The 22,413-nt window shown below is 46.4% G+C and overlaps 1 protein-coding gene across 2 annotated transcripts in view; it reads left to right on the plus strand.

The window, feature by feature from the left end:
• Positions 1-22,413, plus strand: part of LOC135400680 (ankyrin repeat domain-containing protein 6-like) — a 97,383-nt gene that overhangs the window by 40,752 nt on the left and 34,218 nt on the right. The window contains exons 1-3 of one of the 2 annotated variants that reach the window (XM_064632518.1): positions 6,208-6,260; positions 11,269-11,508; positions 15,809-15,907. In XM_064632518.1, the coding sequence (XP_064488588.1) occupies positions 11,377-11,508; positions 15,809-15,907 (231 nt within the window). In that variant the 5' untranslated portion in view covers positions 6,208-6,260; positions 11,269-11,376. Of the gene's footprint in view, positions 1-6,207; positions 6,261-11,268; positions 11,509-15,808; positions 15,908-22,413 lie in introns of those variants that run through there. The other variant, XM_064632516.1, reaches the window with a different exon arrangement.

A 22,413-nucleotide genomic window follows, 5' to 3' on the forward strand; every position in this document is an offset into this window, starting at 1 on the left:
AACAACAACAACAACAATTCTATCGTGCAATCGCGACTGCTGGAACGGGTATCCGCGTCAGCCAAGCATCTCTTGCATTGAGTGGATATGAGATAAAATTCTTATATCATGCTGTTTATAGCGGCAAATGAATGTGGTTGCATTCCACCTGACGGCTCTGCTGGGTGTGGGGAGAAGTGGTCTCGTCTATTTTGTTGGATTTCAATTTGCGCCGTTATTAATTTGCTACCAACCACTTTATTTGAATGATGATGAGTGGAGAGTTTCATCGTTTATACAAAACCGTTGTAACCTATTGCTATGAAAATATGCACACGCCTATACAGGAACGCATACACATAATTACTATATACAAGACAACAACTATGAACTATGAACGCATTGCTTAAGTAATATTCTTTCAGTTTTCCTCTACAGAGAGTTTTATATCTGTATTTTTTTTTTATATTTAGCAAACTCAGCATACGATACAGCATACCATGGTTCGTTCGTGAAAACGGGAAAAACCAGATGCTCTTTTCCCTTATGTTGTATAGTGGTCCTGGGGGCTACATCAAGACACATTACTTAGGAAAACTACGTTATTGTACTTGAGACTTTGCTTATTATACTTTAGAGGAAGATTAAAGAATGTGTCAGGTTTACAAAATAGGCGGTACGAAGGAGCCATGCTTAAATAATGAATCTGAAAGAAACGGGAGGGAAAGCGATAGTAAAAGGAGGTAGGAATGCATATAGATAATACACGCAAAGTAAAAAAAGAAACAAAGTTAAAGCGAAAGAAGTGAAAGTGTACCTCTGATCCCACGACCTTAGTGGCGGCTTTGAAAGCAGATCTTGGGCAAGTCAATGTGACTTTAGTCACCACACAGGTGTTTATTGTATATTATAATGTACGTTGCGAATAATTTTATGAAGCGAATAATTATGAATGTAACCATGAATTGCTAACGTTCCATTATACTTCAGCACAGACACTTTTGCCTTGTTCAGTGCCAACAAAGCCACTAAAATAGTCGTTATTTGTTTGTCCTTTGTGTGTAGATTCGAAGTTTAAAACTACAAAAAAAAAAAAAAAACTATTCTCCGCCCATTTTCTCGGCGTAACAAGTGAGTCTCGAAACCACAGGAAACACCTGCCGAGAGCATATTAACTCAGAGAGCGACGTCCAAGACGGAGACCTCCAAAGGTCGACCGGAAAACGACCATGGCCAGAAGAAGAACCGGAGCGAGCGACCACGTGGGCAGCAGCGGACGACGCCACCATTATCATCATCGTCATCATCATCATCGTGGCTGCCTCTTGTTCTGCATGGTTGCACTCTACCAGCCAAAAGCGGCTTCAGAGACACGGAAAGCTATCTGTCATGCTTGGCTTAGTGTACAAGGACGGCAGGAATCCTGCAAAGCACGTTTTCTTCGGTTGCCGTTTTTGTGCCCCCAGATGAAAATAATCTCCTCCCGAGAGATTTCTTTTGTGGCCGTTTTTAAGGGGATACTCTAATGGGTCGTTAAGTGCGTCAACGCGGATGGAAAGCGGGGTATCTACCACGTGAATCGGAAGTGAGGGGCAAACTTTATACTGGGTGTGTTTGCACTGAATAGAGTGCATGTGCAGAACTCGTGCAGTGTCAACAACTGCCATACGGTGCCTCTATCCTTTCCACCCTCTTGTCTGCTTTAGTGGTGGACGGCGCTTCAGGTGCCACTATATCGCACGGTAACCGTACCGGTGACTCGGAATGCCAGGTTGACGAAGGTTCCTAGCGGATTAAACCTAGATTAAACCCGGATTAAAAACCAGAGAGCTTATTCGCTGACGCAACCCCTCTAGAGGGTACTATAGTCGTGTTGAACTTAAGAAGTAAAAGAAATCTAGTTCGTCAGCTCTCAAAATATTGGTGCGCAGCAGATAGGGTAGCTGGACACAAAGACGTCACTCTCCCTCCTCCGCCAGATAATGTAATCCATCACACTCACCCTGCTTCCGTATTGGCTGTTAATACTGGCTGCATGACACTACGCGAGCCTTCCCCCATGGTGGCGTTGCAGTATTTCTCTTGGCGCGCTACTGCGTCTCCTTATGGCGTATGTAGATAACGGACTAGATTTTTCTCCTCCATCATGTAGGTTCGGCAAAACTGGGTTTTAGTTTTTCCTTCGCTGGCTTATGTTATTTAGAAGACTACTAATTTGTGAAAATGGTTACGGCTGTGGCTGTGGCACTGTTATACACAGTACAGGAACGAAGACACACAAAATGAACGTCGAATACAATGACAGTGAAAGTCTGGACAATCAGGACCTCAGGACTTAATCATGGCGACAAATCAACTAGGACTGCGGCGCTCCCCTGTGAATGACATCACGTGAATAAATCCTGTATATAGATGGAACTCTAAAGAAAAGTATGCGCGTTCCATAATGTTGCATAAGACTCAACGTGCTACGGTATTTGTACCATGAAGAGCGAGCAATGAAGACGAAGGAAATGAAAAAAAAAACAAAAACAACAACAACAAGAGTCGATGTTGAGAGACGTTTTTTAATAACTCGGTGCAGCTTCATATGTATCTTTTTTGATGAGGATGAGTCAAAGCTTAACTCGCTATGTGAGTGATGCCTTTAAGTATATAATGTACATGAAGTTTTTAATGTGTATAAAACATACCATGATGCTTTAAATATGACAACGTAATGTATTGTAATATAGGACGCGTAATATGGCATAAATGCAGGCAAGCTGGTTGATCAATTTGATAGTTTGACAAGCCTGAGCATGGGCAAACACGAAGAAACAACGCACCACAACAGCTCAAAAGCAGGCTGATTTTGAGCTGTTCTGGTGTGTTGTTTCTTCGTGTTTGCCCATGCTCGGAGGGGGGGGGGGGATATGTTTATTAAGAAAAAAAAAAAAGGAAAGGTCCCATGCTCAGGCTTGTCTATATTATGGATCGTACTATGGCGTGCCCCTCATGCTGCGGGATATTTTGTTTAGCTTACAAACAAACAAACAACGAATCCGTACAATCCTTTATATCTGGACATGTCGTCCACGGAACGATGATGCTACAAAATGGACCCACGTGCTTTTTGGGAATAGCAAGCCTCGTGTATGGCTACCCTCTCCCCTTTCTCTTCTTTTTTCCACCCATTAAACATACCTCCCACGTGCAAATAGCCCTGCGTCTAGGTAGAATCAACGTATTTCTCAGACAGGTACAGAGAATACCTCCGGTCTGCAGCCGGTTCTATTTCGAACACAGGACAGTTCATCTGCTGAATCATGTAGAAAGGGAGCCCTCCGAGGCCTAGCTATCCGTCTGGTCACAGCCGGTCTAAGTTTTTTGTCCAATTAATTTATTTGGTCTTTATGCGATTTTCTGGTCACCAACCTACTACCAACTCCACACTGCTCACGTTGTTCATCTGCTGTACGACTCAAAGGCCAACAACCGCTGCGTGTTTGCTGTGCACGCGGATGACGGGTACGGGATACAACTTGCACAAAGATCGCCAAGAGAAGTAAAAGGAGGAACAGGCGGACAGCCATTGTGACTCAGTGTCCACAAAATATAGGTGTGTAAATCTACTATGGCCTGCAGCCCATCATAGAGTCCATTGAACAGCACATAAACCACGTCACGCGCGCTATTCAAGGGGCGGGAAAAAAAAAATTTCGCCGCACACGTTGCCTGATAAGGTGGACAACAACGTCGTTGTTTGTCTGCCTCGCGCGGCAAACCCGACAGGCTGAAACCTAGAAATTATCCACGGGCCATCACCAAGACTCGCGTACTTCCTGGCCGAGCGACGAACACGTTCAATACCCCTGCAGAGACGCACCCACAATTATTACTCCTCGAACCGGACCATGGGATCGTTCCGCTTTCTCTTGATAGGTAGTGTCCGATAACTCGCGCTTGGTATGTCGCCCCCCCTTGCATATAAGCCCGAGGAATGGCTCTGAGGATACGCTACCAAAGCTCACCCGCATCCCACGGATGACGGCGATCGTGTCTGGAAAACGCAATGCATTCGATGCGCTCTGACGCCTAATAACAGTCGAGTAGGAAACCATCTCGAATGTTTCCGCACGAAAGAGCCGCGGGGTACACGCTTATTATGAATAGAAAGGAGTAGAGGGGACGCCGTTCGAATGAGGGATGCCGTTTACTGCTTATCGTATTGCGCATTCATTCGTCACTCGAATAAGGCCTGTCGTTGTGCATGATGGAAAATATTTGTGCCCTGAGGGTGGAACACAAACGGATCAATACAACACAAGCATCAGGGTCCTAAGAACATGGAAGATTGAGATGTGACAGTCGTCGAAAAAGCCAGACAGCGAGCGCACTTGACAGGAAATCGAGAGGAGCATGGTTCGATTGTCGATGCTGTCTGGCTTTTTCGACGACTGCCATGTTTAGAAAAGGTGTCGTTGTTCATAGTTTCGTAATGCAACAGGGTCCTTATGTCCGAAGTCTGGTCGGGGGGAGGGGGTATATGTTTATTAAGAAAAAAAGAAAGGAAAGGTGCTATTAAAAAAACAAACAAACAAGCAAACGGAAAAGAAAAAGAAGGAAAGCCAAGAAAAGAAACAGTGGTCTGGTCGGGTACTGTATACTACTCCTGAGGCGGTGAAATACATACACCGTGCCATAGTCATATTGAGGTCTTTTCCACGGACCATGACTAGACAGCAATGGCTACAAGGCGGCGGGAACTCCTCGTTGCTCCGTCTAGTATAAACCCGGAACTGAAATTTAGAGTTTCGTCCACGTTACCTCGGTAATTCCAGACGCTCTTGCGCAGGTTTCGTCTGAACGTCCCCTGTATACGGGCGCTAAACAACACCGCATAACAACATAAAATTGGGAAGGCTGATTCAGTGAACCGTACACTTTGTGCAACCGTGAAGAACACTGATCACATTCTCGTGCACTGTTCTAGATACACATCTCAAAGGGCTACCAAAGCATGGCAAAGGGCTACCATGAAATCAGCTCTCGACCGGCTGGACAACCGCAACTTTGACCTCGTAAAAGTGCTGGGTCCTTGGCCACCTGACAAGAGATGCTGCCTTGTGACATTTATTCAGAACAGTGCGTTGGAGTCAGTCTATTAGGACCGTGTGATTCACTGTGCGCTACGTTAACCGAATTTTATTTTGGCGACGATTTGGCCATGGCCGATATTTATCGCGAAAGCGGCGGGCTCTTTCTTTCTTTAGGGGGGGGGGGGGTCTGTTTATGGTAGAGCGTAGCTTATTTAGTGACTCTAGTTTATGGGAGTTGCCGTATTTGTCGTGTGACTCATTTTCAATTCATTTAATTCATTGATTCACTCATTCAATTTTTCCCTATTATTTTTTTGTCAACATCAACATCATCATTTACCTGTTGTGGTTCTTGTTGTCCGAAGTCGATATATTGCACCGCGGGTGCGAAAATTGTGTGTGCCAAAGAGGTGCCAGGAGGACTAAAGGAACGTTTTCGCTTTTCGCTAGATTTCTTTATGTGTACGCATGTGTGCCTGCCTTCGAAGGACACCAGGTGCATTTCATTGCCACAAGGGACACGGCGTAAGGACGGCCCCCTTCGCACTATTTAGTACAATAGATTGGTTCAATAGTGATACTCGTGAGTACAATCACGTTGTATTAATTGCACCGTTATAAAACTTACATCGTGAAAATATACCTACTCTATCCAGCAATCGAATATTTCTTTGTATTGTATACGCAGTGTTTGCAGAAGAGAAAGTTCTGTGATGCATGTAATTCGTTTGAGAATGTCAGGTTCCCGCAGGCCTTGAACTAGAACTTATGATGTTGAAGTGCCTATGCAAATGAAACGTGATGCACTTAATCACTAGTGCTTACACTTGGACAACGTCGATTAGCTCAGTCATTAGGAAAGTCAGTTATAGCTACTCTTTGAAGCGGTAGCTAAAATTAGCAAAAAAGGTTCCATTATGAATCCTGCTATATGAAGAATCATCTCACTGAGCTTCAACCCGTCAGGTTGTTCGATTCTTCGCAAAGTGTTCCTGTTCCTTCGGGTAACTCTTTGTATAGTCAGAAGAGTCCCAAAAAACGAAAGTATGGTTCACACGACGTAATGCTCTTTTGCTTCTTCTTTACAATCCAATGCCTCCCTGTCAACACGCCAGGCTCGTCGTTTCTTTGACAACAACAACTATCGATGGGATGAGATAAAGATTCCAGTTCCCTTGGATAACCTCTTGGATAACCAAGGTACTTCATTCATGTAACATAATGATTTTTGTCTTTTTGTTGCTAATTTAATCCAAGCTGTGTGTGTGTGTGTGTGGGGGGGGGTGATGTAGGGGAAGGTGCGGTCAGCCTGCTCTGAAGTGGCGGCTCGGTGCACCCAGGGGAGGGAGAAGAGGGGAGGGTGAAAGAGGGAGGATGGGAGAGATGATGGTGGCACAGGAGAGGGAAGGGTGTGCTAACCCTCTTGCTCTGGGACTAGGGACAGAGAACATGCGAGCATCCCTCAGTATATAGTCTTCATTGGCATGCTCCCTGTACCACGGCAACCGCCAGGATTATTGGCGAAGTTACCCCATGAATCCAAGCTGGCCTTTCCAAGCCAGTCGAAATACGTACAGTGCTGGACAAAAATTTACGGAACACGCTCAGGTGCATTCCTTCCTCAGAGTGACACACTATAGCAGCGAATACTACTGTACGGACTTGAAAGCAAGTTACTGGGTTACCTAGGCTTCATGCCTGGAAGACCGTACGGTCTCCTTCGCTGCTAGCATGTCACTCTGAGAAAGGAATGCGCCGGAGCGTGTTCCGTAAACTTTTGGCCAGCACTGTACAAGTAGTAGTTCTGTATAGCGGGCTACCCATACCATGTATATATATCTTCTCGAAACAATGAAACAGATGTGACAGCAGAACGCTTGTGAAGACAGCAACGTAACTACACAGTTACACTTCCAATGGGAAATGCTGTTTTGTGGCATCGTTGGACATATGTACGGAAGACACCCACGAAGAACGCAACGAAAAATGTCTGCAGTCCAGCCAGCACGACGTGACGTCTTGCGAAACCTTCAGAAGGGATTCCGACATCATCGATAGGAAGCATTCAAGCATTACAACACTCCATCATTCTTGTCGTCGGTGCTATGAATATGAGCCTAATTCCCTTGCCTGCTTTTAATCGGCGGCGGCTTACACAGACAGACAGAAGCTCTTTCACGCTATCGCAACAGTCTCAAGAAAACCGTAGCCAGAGGCTTTGCTTCGGTACAAGGATCGAGAGTGCGTGAGACTAAACGGCCTCCCTTGGAAGCAGGATATGCGTTTGACCGTATCCAGGGCGTGCAGAGGGACCAACGCCGGAGCGTGCAATCGCCGTGCTTGTCCACAGGCGCGCCACTCCCGCCGGCCTTCGTATATACGGACGCTCAGCCATTTAGGCCTCTCTCTGCCCTCCTATGTCTTCACGCATCAAGTCACGGAACGATCAACTGATGAACTGCAGCGCCGCCTTGATCGCCACTACCGATATAAGGGCTAATAGTACAGGAGCCCATTTGTCAGGTGTTCCAGAGACAAGGGGGTAGAGCTCGCGAAGACACGTTTTGATGGGGCTAATCGCCAAGGATGGCCCGTATCCATTGTGCGGGTTGGACATTGGGGACAAAGCAATGAGATGTATACGATTGCTCGTGATGATAAACCGGGAACGCGATTGCGGGATACGTAATTCTACGGGGCGACAAATGTTCGCTCCGGGGGACTCGCGCGGGACTTTCGTCTAAGGGGGAGTTAGCGGTTCCGTACATTTGAGGGATGACGATATTGACTGGCCGTCGTCGGCCACACGCGATTGCGCGTCTTCACGACTATAACTAGAAATGGATGAAGGTATACAGTCAAACTCCTTTATAGCGAACACCTTTTTAACGAAAATACCACTACAGCAAATTTTTTTGCGGTCCCGCTGGAGCCCTATAGGTCCAATAATGGACATCCTTTTTAACGAAAATACCTTTACTGCGATTTTTTTTTTGCTGTCCCCTGAGTTTCGTTGTAAAGGGGTTTGACTGTATAGGAGGTGCAGGGGTGAAGGGCCTCTTAAAACAGAATTTCACCGCATTAGACGCCCACCAGCTCCTGTGGCATAGTGTTAGGATGATCGCTTTCGACGCCGAGACTGGGAGGTGGCACGGGTTCGAGTCTCTGCATCGGCTGCGCTGTCCTTCCAGGAGCTGCAGACCTTCCTGACGAATGTCGACACAGTTCCCCCCGAAGTGAGCCCAGGACGTATACTAACCTCCCTGTTTCCTACTTCTTCCCGCTATCCTCTCTCCATCTGCTCACATCTGTTATACGCCGCTCATAGTAACAGCTACTTCGCGGCGCTCACAGCGAATTTTAGAAAAAGACACCCCTAGGTCAGACATAATTTCAAATGGCATAATTTTCTCTTCTGATTTGTTGAAAACAAGAGGGGCGAGCTTTTTTGTGGCACTAATGCAATTTTGCTAATTGTCACAACAGGCCTTCAACCAAAGGGAAGGTTGTCCTTTAGTGAGTTCAGTTGGTGTAGTGGGGGAGGGCGTGATATTCGTATCAGCTGGGGTTGAGAGATTCTTTCTTATCTGTCATCACTCCCTTCCTTAATTATCCGCGCCGTTGCGCCACTATTTCGCTACGAATTTGTGTAGCGCGATAAAGGCCTGTTCCGACATATAGCGATTCGATATATAGCGCTACAAAATAGGGCGATATTTTCCTCCTCGTAGTGCTCGGAAACGCTAAAAATTAGTGCTTGCCGGAGTTGAGCTTCAGTCAACTTTTTCAGCGCTAATATTAGCACTACATTCGTATTGGCCAATGAGGAGGCCCTTCAGTGGTGACGTCGCGAAAGTCGTGGAGCTGTTTTGCTTCCGCATTTCACGGCATGGCGACCGCATTGGAACCGGCGAGTGTGTCATCCCAAATGCCTGATAATTTTTCTGATTGTCCTTGATAAGGTGTTCAGTCAGTTGATCGAATTTTTCCGTCGCTGTCGAACTCTGGAGGCGTCATGCTGGGAGAGACCGGAAACGATAACTTCCACTAAATTATAGCGCTTGCGCAGCTTTGCAAGTGTGAACCGTCCGATAACAGTGAGCGCTGTTTTTGCGTGCTGTTTTGTAGCTCTGTATTAGCGCGCAGCTATATGTCGGAACAGGCCTTAACTGACGTAGATGCAGTCGAGCAGGTGGACAAACCATTTTGGGCCGCTGTGTCGTGTTTGTTCTTCTGTGTGGCCCATTGCTGATCTTTTTCCTCGCGAGGTCAATCACTAATTTCATGAAAAGGGGCAAACGTTAAATTCCAGCACGGAAAAGTGACAACAAACTTATATCATAAAATATTATGAGAGCAGCAGAATGCGTCGGGTGACGAATTGGATTTCTCCCTTCTTTTTTCACTCAAATCAAATCGAAGAATAAGACGCAGCACTTGAATATAGTCGCGTCGAATGCCAACGGCACTGTAAAAACAAATCTATAGTATGAACAACAACAGCCAGGGTTCAACCTGTTTCTTCTATCTGCGTTGTCATGGTGTGACCAGGGACTGTTGTTCATGATAGTCACGGCGAAACCGGTTCACCAGCTTGACACCGCGACATTATACATAAGAGCCTATTTTGTGGCAGCAGACGGCGTGAGACGATGCACAGCCTGACACGTCTATCAACTTGCCATCTGACGACGGAGGGCGTTTCGGATCTGTATTGCGCTCTTCTCGTAAACGCTGAAGAAACGTTTGCCCTTCGCCCCCTTTTTCTTTCACAGGGTTCGTTTTATTGCGGCTGCAAATTCATAATGGAACCGCGGTATAGGAAGTATAGGTATAGAAGTCGTGGACCTTTAATGACATTATCGGAACGATTTATCAGCTGTTACTGACATTATTTCTAGTCTATCTGTTTTGTTGTATCGATGCCACGACATACCGCAGATAAGTACGCGGGCACACGGAAAGCTCCCGGCTCCGAGGTTGTAGTTCCAGCGGTCGCCGTTTCGCGAAGGATTTGGCGCAACTTTGCGTCTATATCTTTAACTCACGTGACCTGCTAACCGATTACCGTTAGGAGCGACATATTAAAGGCAAGGAAAATGTGCAGAACTGGCAGCAGATGAACTACGCAGTAGATATGGTGATGATGATGTACATGCACGTGGGGTGTACAACCCCCGTCAAACTTAACTGTAACGCGCGAGCGCGTGACATACGCAGCGCCAGGACTGCGGAGCGTTTGTTGCAGGGTTGGAGGCCGTGCGCGAAGCAGAAGCTGCGGCTGCAGCACCAAACGGAGCATGCCAAGCTGTTGTCATGAGGCCGTGTATGTCTCAACCCAGCCTCGGGCTCAGTTTCAAACCCTCAGGGTAACCGTTCGCTGCGTTCGCGTCCGCGCAGGCTACGCACTTGCGCGTTACTATTAAGTCTGACGGTGATTGTACATGTCACTTGTTTTCCATAATAATGTACAGTAGCGCTTTTAGCAGCCACTATCGCGACTAACCTTTAACCCACCCATCCCTCCCGCAGAGGACTGGCGTATGTCCAAGTCTCTATCTACAGGAGGTCACGATATATTCTTTTGCTGATGCACTGGCTTTTATCTTGAAGTCCGGAAGATTACAACTACAGTAGCCACTCATCATAAAAGAAATATTTTTCAGTGTTCCTTCAAAATGCATTGTGATAAACGAAACAAAAAGGGAACGTTAATAAAGTAATAAAGCGACGTTGATATTATCGTCTTCGTTAATATTAATATTTTCTTCGTTGCGTTTTCCGCGCGAAGATAAAGAGACATAGAAAACATGCCATCCGTTTCGTTTTTCATGCACAGCTGCCCGGGAAACGACACGCAATTTCGCATGGTATACGCACTCAGAATGAGAAGGAATGTTGACGCTGCGAAGACGGTTTTCGAAAGACCCCGTGAATAGGGTGAGACGTTCGAACGGCAGGTGGTGTGGACATGCAGGGACGCACTTCCGTTAAGAGACAAAATATGAGGGCTTTCTGACCCTCCACATTGGTGTGCCTCTCGCATGAACACTGGGGTCGTTTTTTGGTAATATATCATAGGTATTTTTATCATCTTACCTTCTGTGGCCGTCTGTGGTCCTGGAAGGGGCGGTGAAACCTCGAATGCTCTATGCTCGCCCTCATGTAATGCCTCTCATCAGTGTTTCCCTCCTTTTTGCTTTTGCAGGGGAACGGTGGAGGTGCGGTGGTGACCATGCTGGAGAGTTTTCTTCCCAAGCAGTCAACGCGGCCTGACCATGATGTGAGGTCGAAAGAGAGCCTGGGCCCTTAGGCCATGACGACCTTCCTTCCGGCCCACGAGCGTGTGTTGACGCTCGCTGAGAAGTTGTACCAGGCCGCAGTCGCCGGACAGACGGAAAAAGTAACGGAACTCTGCAGGCTTGGAGCGAAAATCGAGCCCGATTCGGTATGTGGTCGTTGTGGCAACACCCTTGAGCTCGAAAAACGGGACATTTCCACATAACACGTTCAAGGCCATCCACTGTAAATATATCGTTATCGCTTCTAAATACAGTAGGGAGCTGGACGTACGCCTTTTTGTGACCATCGATACAAACACGGAGTGTCACAAAAAGGTGCACGTCTCCCTTTCTCAACCTATGAGGAGAAAGGACAATATCATTCGAAACGTTGGTGTGCTATAGTAGTGTGTTATCTGGTGAAGTCCGGTTTTTAAAGTACATTTCATGATGCCTTTGCACTTATATACTGACTTATATAAAGGAAACATCCAATGTAAAAACAAACACGTACACAAAGAAAGAAAGAAAAGCGCAGAGAGAAGGTTTTGGAATTCTTATGGCACTTACGCTGTTGAAAACAGAACTTTGCCACATAGCGTACGCTCCTAGCCAACCACCACTCCGAAGGGTATGAATGGAAGGAGACACCTACATTGGACACATTATTGGCGAATTGGGGTGGTCATTTCATGGCAACACGGCCTAGCGCTCAGGAATTGTTAGGTCGGCACCCGCGCAGGATCACGTGATCGTTGCCACCCGAACGTGAGTGGCAGGAATCTAGCAGTTCTTATCGCTGGGATCACGCTATAGGGGCATCGCGGTCGCTCGTCTTCTGGTTCCGTCGTCTGCTAACCCCATGTTGACTTCGACGTGCGGACCAATGGGGACCTTCGCGATGCGGATGTGACGACACCGGATATAGTAGGGCTATCCGCTGCACGGTCGCTTGGAGACCGGGTGGCGCTCGGAAAGTGCGACGCGAACATGCGAGATCTGGTAAAACTGGCGAGAACAGGCGGGACCTGGCAAAAAGAGTTGCCACGAAGAGACCACCCGAATTCGCCATACGTATGTCCAAGATAGGCGCCTCTTCCTGCTTTCAACAAATCAGGAGAGAGACCGATATCGTTCAGAATGGGTGGTTGGCTCGGAACTATTATGTGGTGAAGTTCTGTTTTAACAGTGTATATATAGTCACAAAAATGTTTGTTGTCAACGTGAAGCCTTATTTTGTTTCTTTTTGTCTCGCATGGTTGCATACTTGTACATAGTGCAGCGCAACTACTGTATTTGCTACTTCTCTTTTTTTCTTTTTTTGGTGACATTGTACAGCCGCAATCAGGCTTAGCTGTAACGGCCATGTGCAGGCGCTAGCGTGGCGGGGCGTTACATCTGTTTTTCGTACTGCGTCCGAGGCAGTTCCGAGACTGGGTCTCACCCCATGTCTCACCCCATAGTTCCGTGGCTGGGGTGAGACATATGCACTGCCTCACGAACGCGCGGCAAAAAAACGAGATTTTGGGGACACAAAAAATATCAGTGTGCCGCCAAGCACGGATTCTTTTCCAAAATATTACGATTGTATTTATCGCATTTGATACGGGAGAATATGTTTATTAAAAAAAGAAAATTAGAGCACTGAAAGGTTAGGCTTCATAAGGGCTACTTTCCCATGGACTTTCTTGGCCAGACACATTCTGTGGTCACATTTCCAAAAGAAGCGCGGGAGCTATTCAAGATCGGTCGTCAAAGGTCGTCGATCCCATATGATTGATGAAAACGGTAATGAAAAAAAAAAAAAAAAAGAACTGCTCTTTCCAGTTCTTTTTAGTCGACTGTTCGCCGGACATTCATAAATCAGAAGAGCCTCACTCTCCAGCCAACAGCTATACCTTACGACTGATGGTGGCCTCCTTGTTGCCATGAGCTTTTCGTCGAGCTCACAGTAGCGCTTGACAAGCCACTAATCCGATGCAGATCATGTGCGCGCAGATGTGAGCGTGTTTTATTTTATTGCGGATCTCCTGTCTACGCTTATATTGACCTTCCAAACTAACGACCTAAATGCTCCCGATATCATGAAAACTAGAGACACAAAATCCAGACGAATCCAGAATTTGCCGAATCCGAATCCAAGGAAGGTTCTGCGAATCAACGAATCTCGAATTTGTTTAATTCTTTCTTAAAAAATAGTTGAAAAACCCAGAGAAAAAAAAACATATATTGAAAGTGTTTTGAAGTCTATAGATTATGATATCTTTGTTTAATGGAAACAAATTAAATAATAGTTCACTTTCAGGAGGAAACATACCCATATATTCCTTCTTAAATGTAGTTTATTTAACGTGTTGTTCATCGACTATACAGGAAATACGTAAATTGTCGAGTCTGAATTGTTTTTATAAACTAAAAAACAACCAAAAGCAAAACCATGTTACTCTTAAACTTGTAATGTAAGAGTTCCTGCGTGAACTCTTTGAGTCCCGCAGAACAATGTAAACAAACAAACAAGAAAACACTTGCCGGTCAATAAGGCTTTCGGCGGACTCCGGAGGCGTCAGTTTTAAAAAGAAACAAACAAACCTGGTTCGTGGATTCGAAAGATTCGATTCGCCGTTTTGGGCACTGGGATTCGGATTCCCGAATCCCTGCCTAGGATTTCAAGATTCAGTTCTCACATCCCTGCTGAAAACTACACTAACCCCAAATCTGCTAGCCACTTTTTCTTTTTCTTTTTTCAATCGATGAGAAGCACTTCTTGTCCTTCTCCACGTTGGAGGTTGATTAAAAAATTGGGCAACGATAGAGTGACCAGCGTGGAGAAGGGGAAGTGCCTCGGAGTTATTACATCCAGCTTCTCATCGCTTGCAAAAAGTGGCTAACAGATTCGGGGTCGATGTCGTTTTCAGGAAATCGGGAGCACTTAGGTCTTTAGTTTGGAAGGAAATAGAATTAGAATTGATCCTTTGCGCCCAGCCTTGCTAGTCGAGTTTGGCGTTCGGGAGTTTTGCATTATTCCTTCGTCCATCCATATAGCACCGAATACCTCCTTACAATTAAAATCTGAGCCGTCAGCTCGATTATAAAATATTCGGATAAACTCCTAAGGTCTGGTAAAAGTTCTTCCCGTAATATAGTCAATGCCCATTAGTCACTGCGCGGCGAGTACAGGGTCTTACCCTATAAAAGTCTACCCGCGCAGGCATGCCGTGCTCGTCAATTAATGCAGTGGCACATTGTGTTAAATACATATAAAACTCATAAGGACATTGAATCATGGTACATATCGAAGTGACTGAGCAACCCAATCGCATAGTTATAGCGCAAAATGTGCGATTCCCTCAGCCAAGATGGCGGTGTTGCGAAGCGCAGTTGTGACGCAGCTTCCTATACGGCGACATGTCGCTTTCGCAGGCAGGGACGTCTCCGCGAAATGTTATTAATGCGTTATCCTTAAAGTCCTCGGTACGCAACAATCGCGGCGTGGTATGTCTGTAGCCGCGGCGCGCATGCGCTGAGATTGGAGAGGGAGAGGGCGCGTGGAGAACGCGCGACGCTGCTCACTGCTCACAGGTTCAGACGTGTCAGCGTGGTCGCGCCATGGGTTATGAAAGCTGTGCGTAGGAGCACCGGCGAAAGAAGGCAGAGGCTCCGAGACGGCGCTGCCAAGCTGAGTCGGAGGAAGCCCGGAAGGCTCGTTTGGCAGCGGATGCTGTCTTGCGTTAGCGTTGTGTAGGGTCGTGTGAAGGGTCGTTGCAGGGATGTGTAGCGTTGTGAAGGGGATTTCCAAAGGGGATTTCAAGTTTTAGTGCTAATGCATTTCTGTCGGATCCAACAATTGATCGACCATGTTTTTCACTGCCTTTCAGTATAAGCCGACGGTATCCGTTTTGGTTATCGTCTGCTAATTTCGTCGGCTATTTCGTTGCTCACGTTGCTCACTTCGGGAGCGAAATACATACGACAGTTACACGAAAGCGGAATGAAAACCGCAGTTCCATCCTGCTGGCAGGATATGCGACACGTCGCCGTCGTATGTATATGTAGACCGCACAATGTGCCCCCTGCATTCAGTAATTGCCGAGCACGGGTAGACTGCAATAGGTTAAGACCCTAGATGTTTCACCAGTAGGTACTCAGAACGGATTTTATATTACGGTTTGTGCATTACATTGCGGTTGTGGTTTTCTGTATTTTATGTATGTACCTTTCACTTCTATTTGTTTCTGTGTTATGTAGTGATCCCACAAAAAACACTATACGTTCGTGGCCTAATTGCTACTTCAGTGCCTACTACCTGTTAGGTATGGGTACTTTTGGATATATTTCCGCACCGAGATTGCTATATATTTCGTGTCAGGCAGCTGATAACTTTAGTGTCTGAAACTGTTCTACTGTACCACCAGTAGAAAAGAGTCATTGCTAATGGAAAGTAAAAATGCTGCCCATTTAATGCTTCAGGAAGGACGTACCGCTCTGCACCTGGCGGCGGCCAACGGATACGTGGACACCGCAAGGGCCCTCATTCTTGCTGGCGCCAAAGTGAATGCCGTGGATGCGGTGAGTCTTTAAGACGCCATTACTGTCACGCATGACGAGTGCAAAAAAATAGCTCGCACTATTTCTCGTAGTGCGAGCTAAATAATGGCAGCGAGGCTTCGTTCACAAATGGAAGCATTACGTTACGAGCGTATACTGTATGCGCAAAATAAGTATTCAGACCGACACTATTCGAATGATTCCTCAAGTAGCAAAATATTAAGAGCATCACGACAGTACAGAAAGAAGCCAAAGGCTAAATAGAAACACTCTCACGTTCTTTCTTACGATGCTCAGAGTCACCGTGGAAGACATGGCAACTAAATTCGCAGCCAGCTTGTGCAGTGACGTTACGTTTGGTCACGTGACATGAGAAAACATATTGCCGCACCGGAGTCATGCCGTGAGTATAGTTTCTGCATACACGTGCAATTAGGAGAGCACATTGTAGAAACACACGCTGCTGCCTCATTGGGCCCGTAGTATGACGCCTGCGACACATCCCCATGTTTCTGAGGTCACGTGGCTCAAAGGCTGCCCGTGACGTCATGTGGTATCGCTGCCCGACAACACCGTCAGTAGCTCCCCGTTTTCTTTTTGCTAACAATTCAAATCTTCGATAAAAAAATAAAGAGAACATGTTGACCGTATCTCAAAGTGTTCCTCAATCACCTTTATCTCGGTCGTACACACTGGTGACGTCTGCAAATGTTCCGTAGCCCATGCGTACGTCACTGTAAAATGGAAACCAGATCTGAGCGTGACGTTTTGTTTTCTGCTGTACCTCAAAAACTACCACGGTCTGTACAACGGCATATTTTCTGGGCTTAGCCTGCAGTCGGATACAACACTGGTCTCCCAAAACCACCCAATAAGAAGATGATGATGATGTTGATGTTAGCGAAAAAATAATAGGGAGAGATAAGAAGAAGGGTACTTTCCGTCTGTTCCCTAGCATTTTGTGCGAAAAAGTTGACATATAACATTTGTACTATATGAAGTTGCTTCAGCGTAAGGCTTGGGTACCTTGACGGGGCGGTGAACGATTGCGGTTAGAGTGGGTCGAGTCGAACTCGCTCCAACCGAAGGAGATTGCAGCGGCGCCTAGCGAGTCTAGCGTCGAGCATACTATATCCCGAACGTGTCTAGTCGAGTCAACCTGCCCCCTGCGTCGGGTTGACTCGACGTGACGCGAGTTCAACACGACCCGACAGCGCTTACATGAGCGAGTCAAACCCGACAACCCAACCCGACCCGCTTCTGTCGAGTTCATGTAAACGCGGCTATTGTGGGATTGTTAAATGAAAGGCGAATTTTCCCACTGACTTTTGAAATTATCACATTTCCATCCCATATAGTAATGCACGTATTATGTCGTTGCTATCGATTGCTCGTCGCGTTGTGCGTTACACTGCAGGTCTGTAAGGTGCATAAAAGTGTAGTTTCTTAATTCTAATCTGCAGAAAAGAAATGGACATAACATAAGGCTAGTATTCATAAATTGGCTGACTGTTTTCAGCCATAGTGCTGCAATACACACAGAAAAAAAAAATTGAAAAAAAAAAACGGCACAGCTTTATAACAAATCCGCGGAAGCTGAGTGACTGCCGTGTGAACCCAGGCCAATGAGCCACACAGCCCGCCTGCCAACGTCTTCTTAGTTTGCAGGTTGCCCATAGCAGCTCAGTTCACGGAGGATGACATAGTATGTGTCAGTGAAGTGTGATATATGTAATCTGATTCCACAGAGGGGTTGTCTCCGCGAATACAATGCCCGTAACGTAGTTCTAAACTGTCTACGCTCTAACGTATTACCTTCCTGTGAAGAGGATTGTTCCCACACGGCCATAATTCCACCTCAAGCGTGTTGCTGTCCGTACTTATAGCACCTGCTCTGCTTAAAACTACAGAGTGTAGTTGAAGCCTCCATCTCAGCTGAGAGGTCACAGCATAGGGAGGCGCCCCACCACCGGGCGACTTTCCGCTTACGCGCACAAACAGAAGAAGAAAGAAAGGAAGAAAGATAAGGACTAGTACTACTTCCTTGCGATGTCACGCCGGACTAATCAGCGAGACAACCTAATTCCTATCAGTTGATAACTCTTGTGTTTTTATAGCTCATGGTCATTCGGTTCTTGCGTTACTCCCCCCCCCCCCCATCTCTCTCTCTCTCTCTCTGTCTACACGCTGAATGTTCTTTTTTGGATCTGGAGAACTAGGTGTCGTAAAAGTTAGCACGTTTTATCTTTAATGGCATCACTCTGTCCACTGGTGAACGTTTTGAGCTTGTCTGCGACGTTACAAAAACGTGATTGACTCGAATTTATAGCTTGCTTCGAGTCACACATATCGATCGCCACCAAATGGTTCTTGTTGATGATGATGGAAGTAGAAAAAGTACCTCCAACTGGCCAGTATGCGTCGTGGCTAGCCAGTGCGCGTTCTTGGGTAGGCTGGCTCCTGGGCATTTCTTTTTCATTCGGGACGCCTTATTCCTTGTAGATGTTATTAGGAAATAGCTCTGGCACAAACAAGTATGGAAAGTGCGGAGCACCATGGGAATAACGAGAAAGAAATAAACGTGTCAGAACACATTGTTCCCGTTACTGCCGTCCCCAGACTTGTGGAGACCAGAATGTGGACCATATCATTTTTAATTCAAAACCAATCCAATCCAATCCACGGTCGGATCCAGTCCCTCAGTTTGGGGTGGGGGGTTTCTTTGTCGAAGCGCGAAACTTGGGGGAAAGCAATGTTTTTGGGGGGGCGATCGCCCAACCGCCCCTCCCCCCCCTGGGTCCGCCACTGATGCAATCCACTAACTGCCATTGCGCAGGAACGGACCCTCGCTGACTTTACGGACACTGTCGGCTTCGATCATTCGTACGCGTTCCCTCACCTCTTACACCATCTAATCGCATCCATTCCTTGGTTTACGCATTCTGACTTGCCCTATATGTCTATTTGTCACTTGTGTGTTACCTTGTTTTTAGCCCCTGTTGTCTCGGCTTGCTCATCTATGTTTCGAGCTTATTGGTAAATTAAGCACCCAGACAACGAATATTGGAACAGCCTGCCTGAACCGTATATCCATGTTTTTTTTTTTTTCATACACAGTCAGAACAACACATAAAAAAATAAAGTAATCAGCTCAGAATAAACAACCTACTGCTTCGGCTGCTGAAAGAACAAAAAGAAAGACGAACACACGGAAGCAGAATGAGAAAAAGGAAAAGAGCAGGCATATCAGAGCTTGATATCCCCCCAATAAGGATATCGATGGCGTGCTTCCAAAACCATTTCTCCAATTTCAACAGATCTCCACTAGAGACGTGCCCAGAGAAAACGATAACACGTCCAGAAACTGCACGAGCATTTCATGAACATTCCATCCTTCGGAAGGGCAGAGAGAGCTGGCATGGCGTGCGGAGGACTAGACGGGCAAACGTGACAGATGATCACAAACGCGTCACGATACGGCGGGAAGCTACGTGTGTAGAATGCAGGACGCAGGGGGACACTAGTCTCTGCCGGCCACACTCTGCGCAGGCTGCGAGGCCAAGCGACAGGTGCTTGATAATAGTGGCGTCCGCTAAACACGGCGACCATGGCTCTCGGCGGAAGGCTTGCGGGCGATAAGTGGACGGCGTCTGGCATTCGTTCACTGCTGCTGCTGGAACTGGAAGCATTTTATGGAGCGCAGTGCTGGTACAGCGGAAAGTGACATTGACAAAGAAGGCCTAGCATATGTTGGTAGGGAAAAATTGCCCTTTCTTTTTCGTGGTTCTCTGGATGATGTATATGGCTACGGGTTGGTTTGTTTTAGAAAGAGGAAAATATGCAGATGTTGATTGATTACGGGAAAACAATAAACCGGAACACATATCCATTTATCTACCGATTGTCTTCATCACATCTATTTCTCGGCAATAACTAAAGTAGGGTAATGTGGGGCAAGATGAGACATAAATTTGCAATCGAATATGAAATTTTTATTTTTCGTGTTTTTCAAAAACACTAGCAATAGACATATTATTAGGGGTCTATCCGACCTGTAAATGCAGAACAGATTTTACCGGTCTAAAATAAGCGCAGAATAAGAAATTCAAAAACGCAGATTGTCTCACCTTGCCCCAACCCTCGGGCCAAGATGAGACTCGCCATCGTAATGAACTATACAAATTATTTTTTGCAATCAAAGCAGACAAAATAAAGCCCGTAGGGCCCTACGCAACCCCATTGAGCCCATCGTCCACATGATGTGCAATAAAACCACACAGAACCCGGTACTATTTTGCTCCGCCGTTCTTTGCAAACATGGCACCGACAGTCTGATGTGTCGCTGGTCACTCCCTGTTGCGTGCGCTTCTGCTTTGCTGCTAGAAAACAGAAAAATTTGCTGGAAAATTCTAGGCCATATGCAAAAAAGAAATATCTTATCAGTTTCTAAATTACATTAAAATTAAATTACATTAAATTGTCCCGTCTTGCCCCGTGCATATCGTCGGATGAATTATTTTTTCTGTTGAACACCGGATAACCAATAGTGCCCATATTTCGCGTACATCTAGATGAATGAATAAAGAAATAGGATGTGGACTTATATTGACTGAATAAGCCTACGAAACGCTGCTGCACAGATGACAAGAAAAAAAGACTTCAGAAAATCGCGCCTATTTTGCTGGTCTTTACATTCCAGGCAGAAGCAACCGATTTTTTTCTTCTCTTCAACGCAAACACCAATCCGGACAATTCTCACGTACAATGAAGCGGACATGCAGAGCCATCTATGAGTCAAGTTTCAAGCGCATGGAGCAAAGCCTCTCTGAGACAGGCGGCGTCGAGCAAAAAATGTCGCGTCTTTCCCCGTGTCTCATCTTGCCCCACCTTACCCGACTATAGGCAAATGTACGGTGGGAGAACGATCGACTTCCGCATGACGATCACGCTGCTCTGCGCTGAGTGAGTGAGTGAAAATATGACACATAAAAATAAATAAATAAATAAAGTAGAAGAAGATAGAGAGAAATTAGCTTTATCTACGTGGACATAGGCTACTCCACATCGCTTGCAGACCAGAACTCAGTGACAGTTATCAGTGCTCATCCGGGCTGAAGTGGACAACGAGCATGACATTCGCGTGAACTGCATTTTCGGTTGCGTTCAACGCGGGCCACTATGATTCCATATACAGCGATCAAGTCAAAGCACCTCACGGTTTGGACATAGGGTTCCTGCAGTTAGCAGCAGAGTGCAGTGGAAAGAAAGAAAAAGAAAGAAAAAAAAAACGTCGGTGACACGGCTGATGGTCCGACGACGTCACAGACACACCATGTACAGAGTAGCGACCTGTAAAAGTTTACCAGCGCCGCCGTGCCTGAAGGTGCTCTGAAGGTGATCGGGCCCTGGAAATTTTCAAAGTGATTGAGCCCATACTTAGAGCAATGTTATAATACGACACGTGCGAAATAAGTAGTCGAAACGACCTCAATTTTCCCGTAAAAATGGCAGTCGCGGAATTCGCGAAAATTATTACGTGTCCAGTAGCCCGGTATGCTGTGGATAAGCTTTACGTAACCTTCAGTAAGTCCAAAAGAATCTCCGTCGTTCGATCACTACCAAATTAGTGCACAGGAGCCTGCGGAGACAGCAACTCTTATCAGGGAATACATCGAGTAGACGCAGGGTGAGCGCAATTAACGGGGTAAACGCTGCGACAAACAGGGCGCCATTGAGACAGAGACGTCCCCTAATAGCCCCTTGACGACGCAATTTAGGCCCTAATGAGTCGACCAGAAGGGGATCATTTGAATAACTTTATCAGTAAGTAGTACTTCCCTGCGGTGAAAGACCACCGTCCGATGTTTGAACAACTTTGACGTCGCACGTGGTCAGGTAGGACAAAGGCTTCCTTGGGGAAAGGCTTTATTCTATACAGAGTATTCTTCAGCCTGCAGCCTTACTTGTCTGGGCGCCCACGCTCGGGCTTGTTGTTAGTATGGACTTTTTTTTTCTCTCTCTCTCGCGGGATGTTTTATGAGCATTGATCTATGGCATCATGTTTGCTATGATGTTAAAGTACTGTGCCACTTGGTGAGGACGTTTCTTGGACGTCTCTTTTTTTTTTCTTGCCTTTTGCTGTGGTGTGCTAATAAAAGAGCTCGCCGTTGTCGGCCTCACAGAGGTGGGCAACGTCACGACTAACAACCTGGGGGATTGTACGTCCTGGGCCGACTTCTAAGGGAACTATGCCGACATCTGACAGCCGTCTAAGGGAGAGCAAAGGAAAAACCCCAGACAGCAGGGCCGGCACCTGGATTCGAACACGGGTAGCTCCCAGTCTCGACGTGATCATATGGCAAGACCGCTAACCAGTCAGCCACGGGAGCTGCATGGTCGGTTTGCTTCGTCGTATCAGCTGCAAAGCGCACAGGTAGCGTGCCGTACGTTGCTCCAATCCCAATTCTCCAGCCCTCCCTCTCATCTCCGCCTCGCCTTCGAAAAACCCAATGCTCCAAGTTCAATCA

The sequence above is a fragment of the Ornithodoros turicata genome, chromosome 7, assembly GCF_037126465.1.
Source record: "Ornithodoros turicata isolate Travis chromosome 7, ASM3712646v1, whole genome shotgun sequence".
NCBI classification, from domain to species: domain Eukaryota; kingdom Metazoa; phylum Arthropoda; class Arachnida; order Ixodida; family Argasidae; genus Ornithodoros; species Ornithodoros turicata.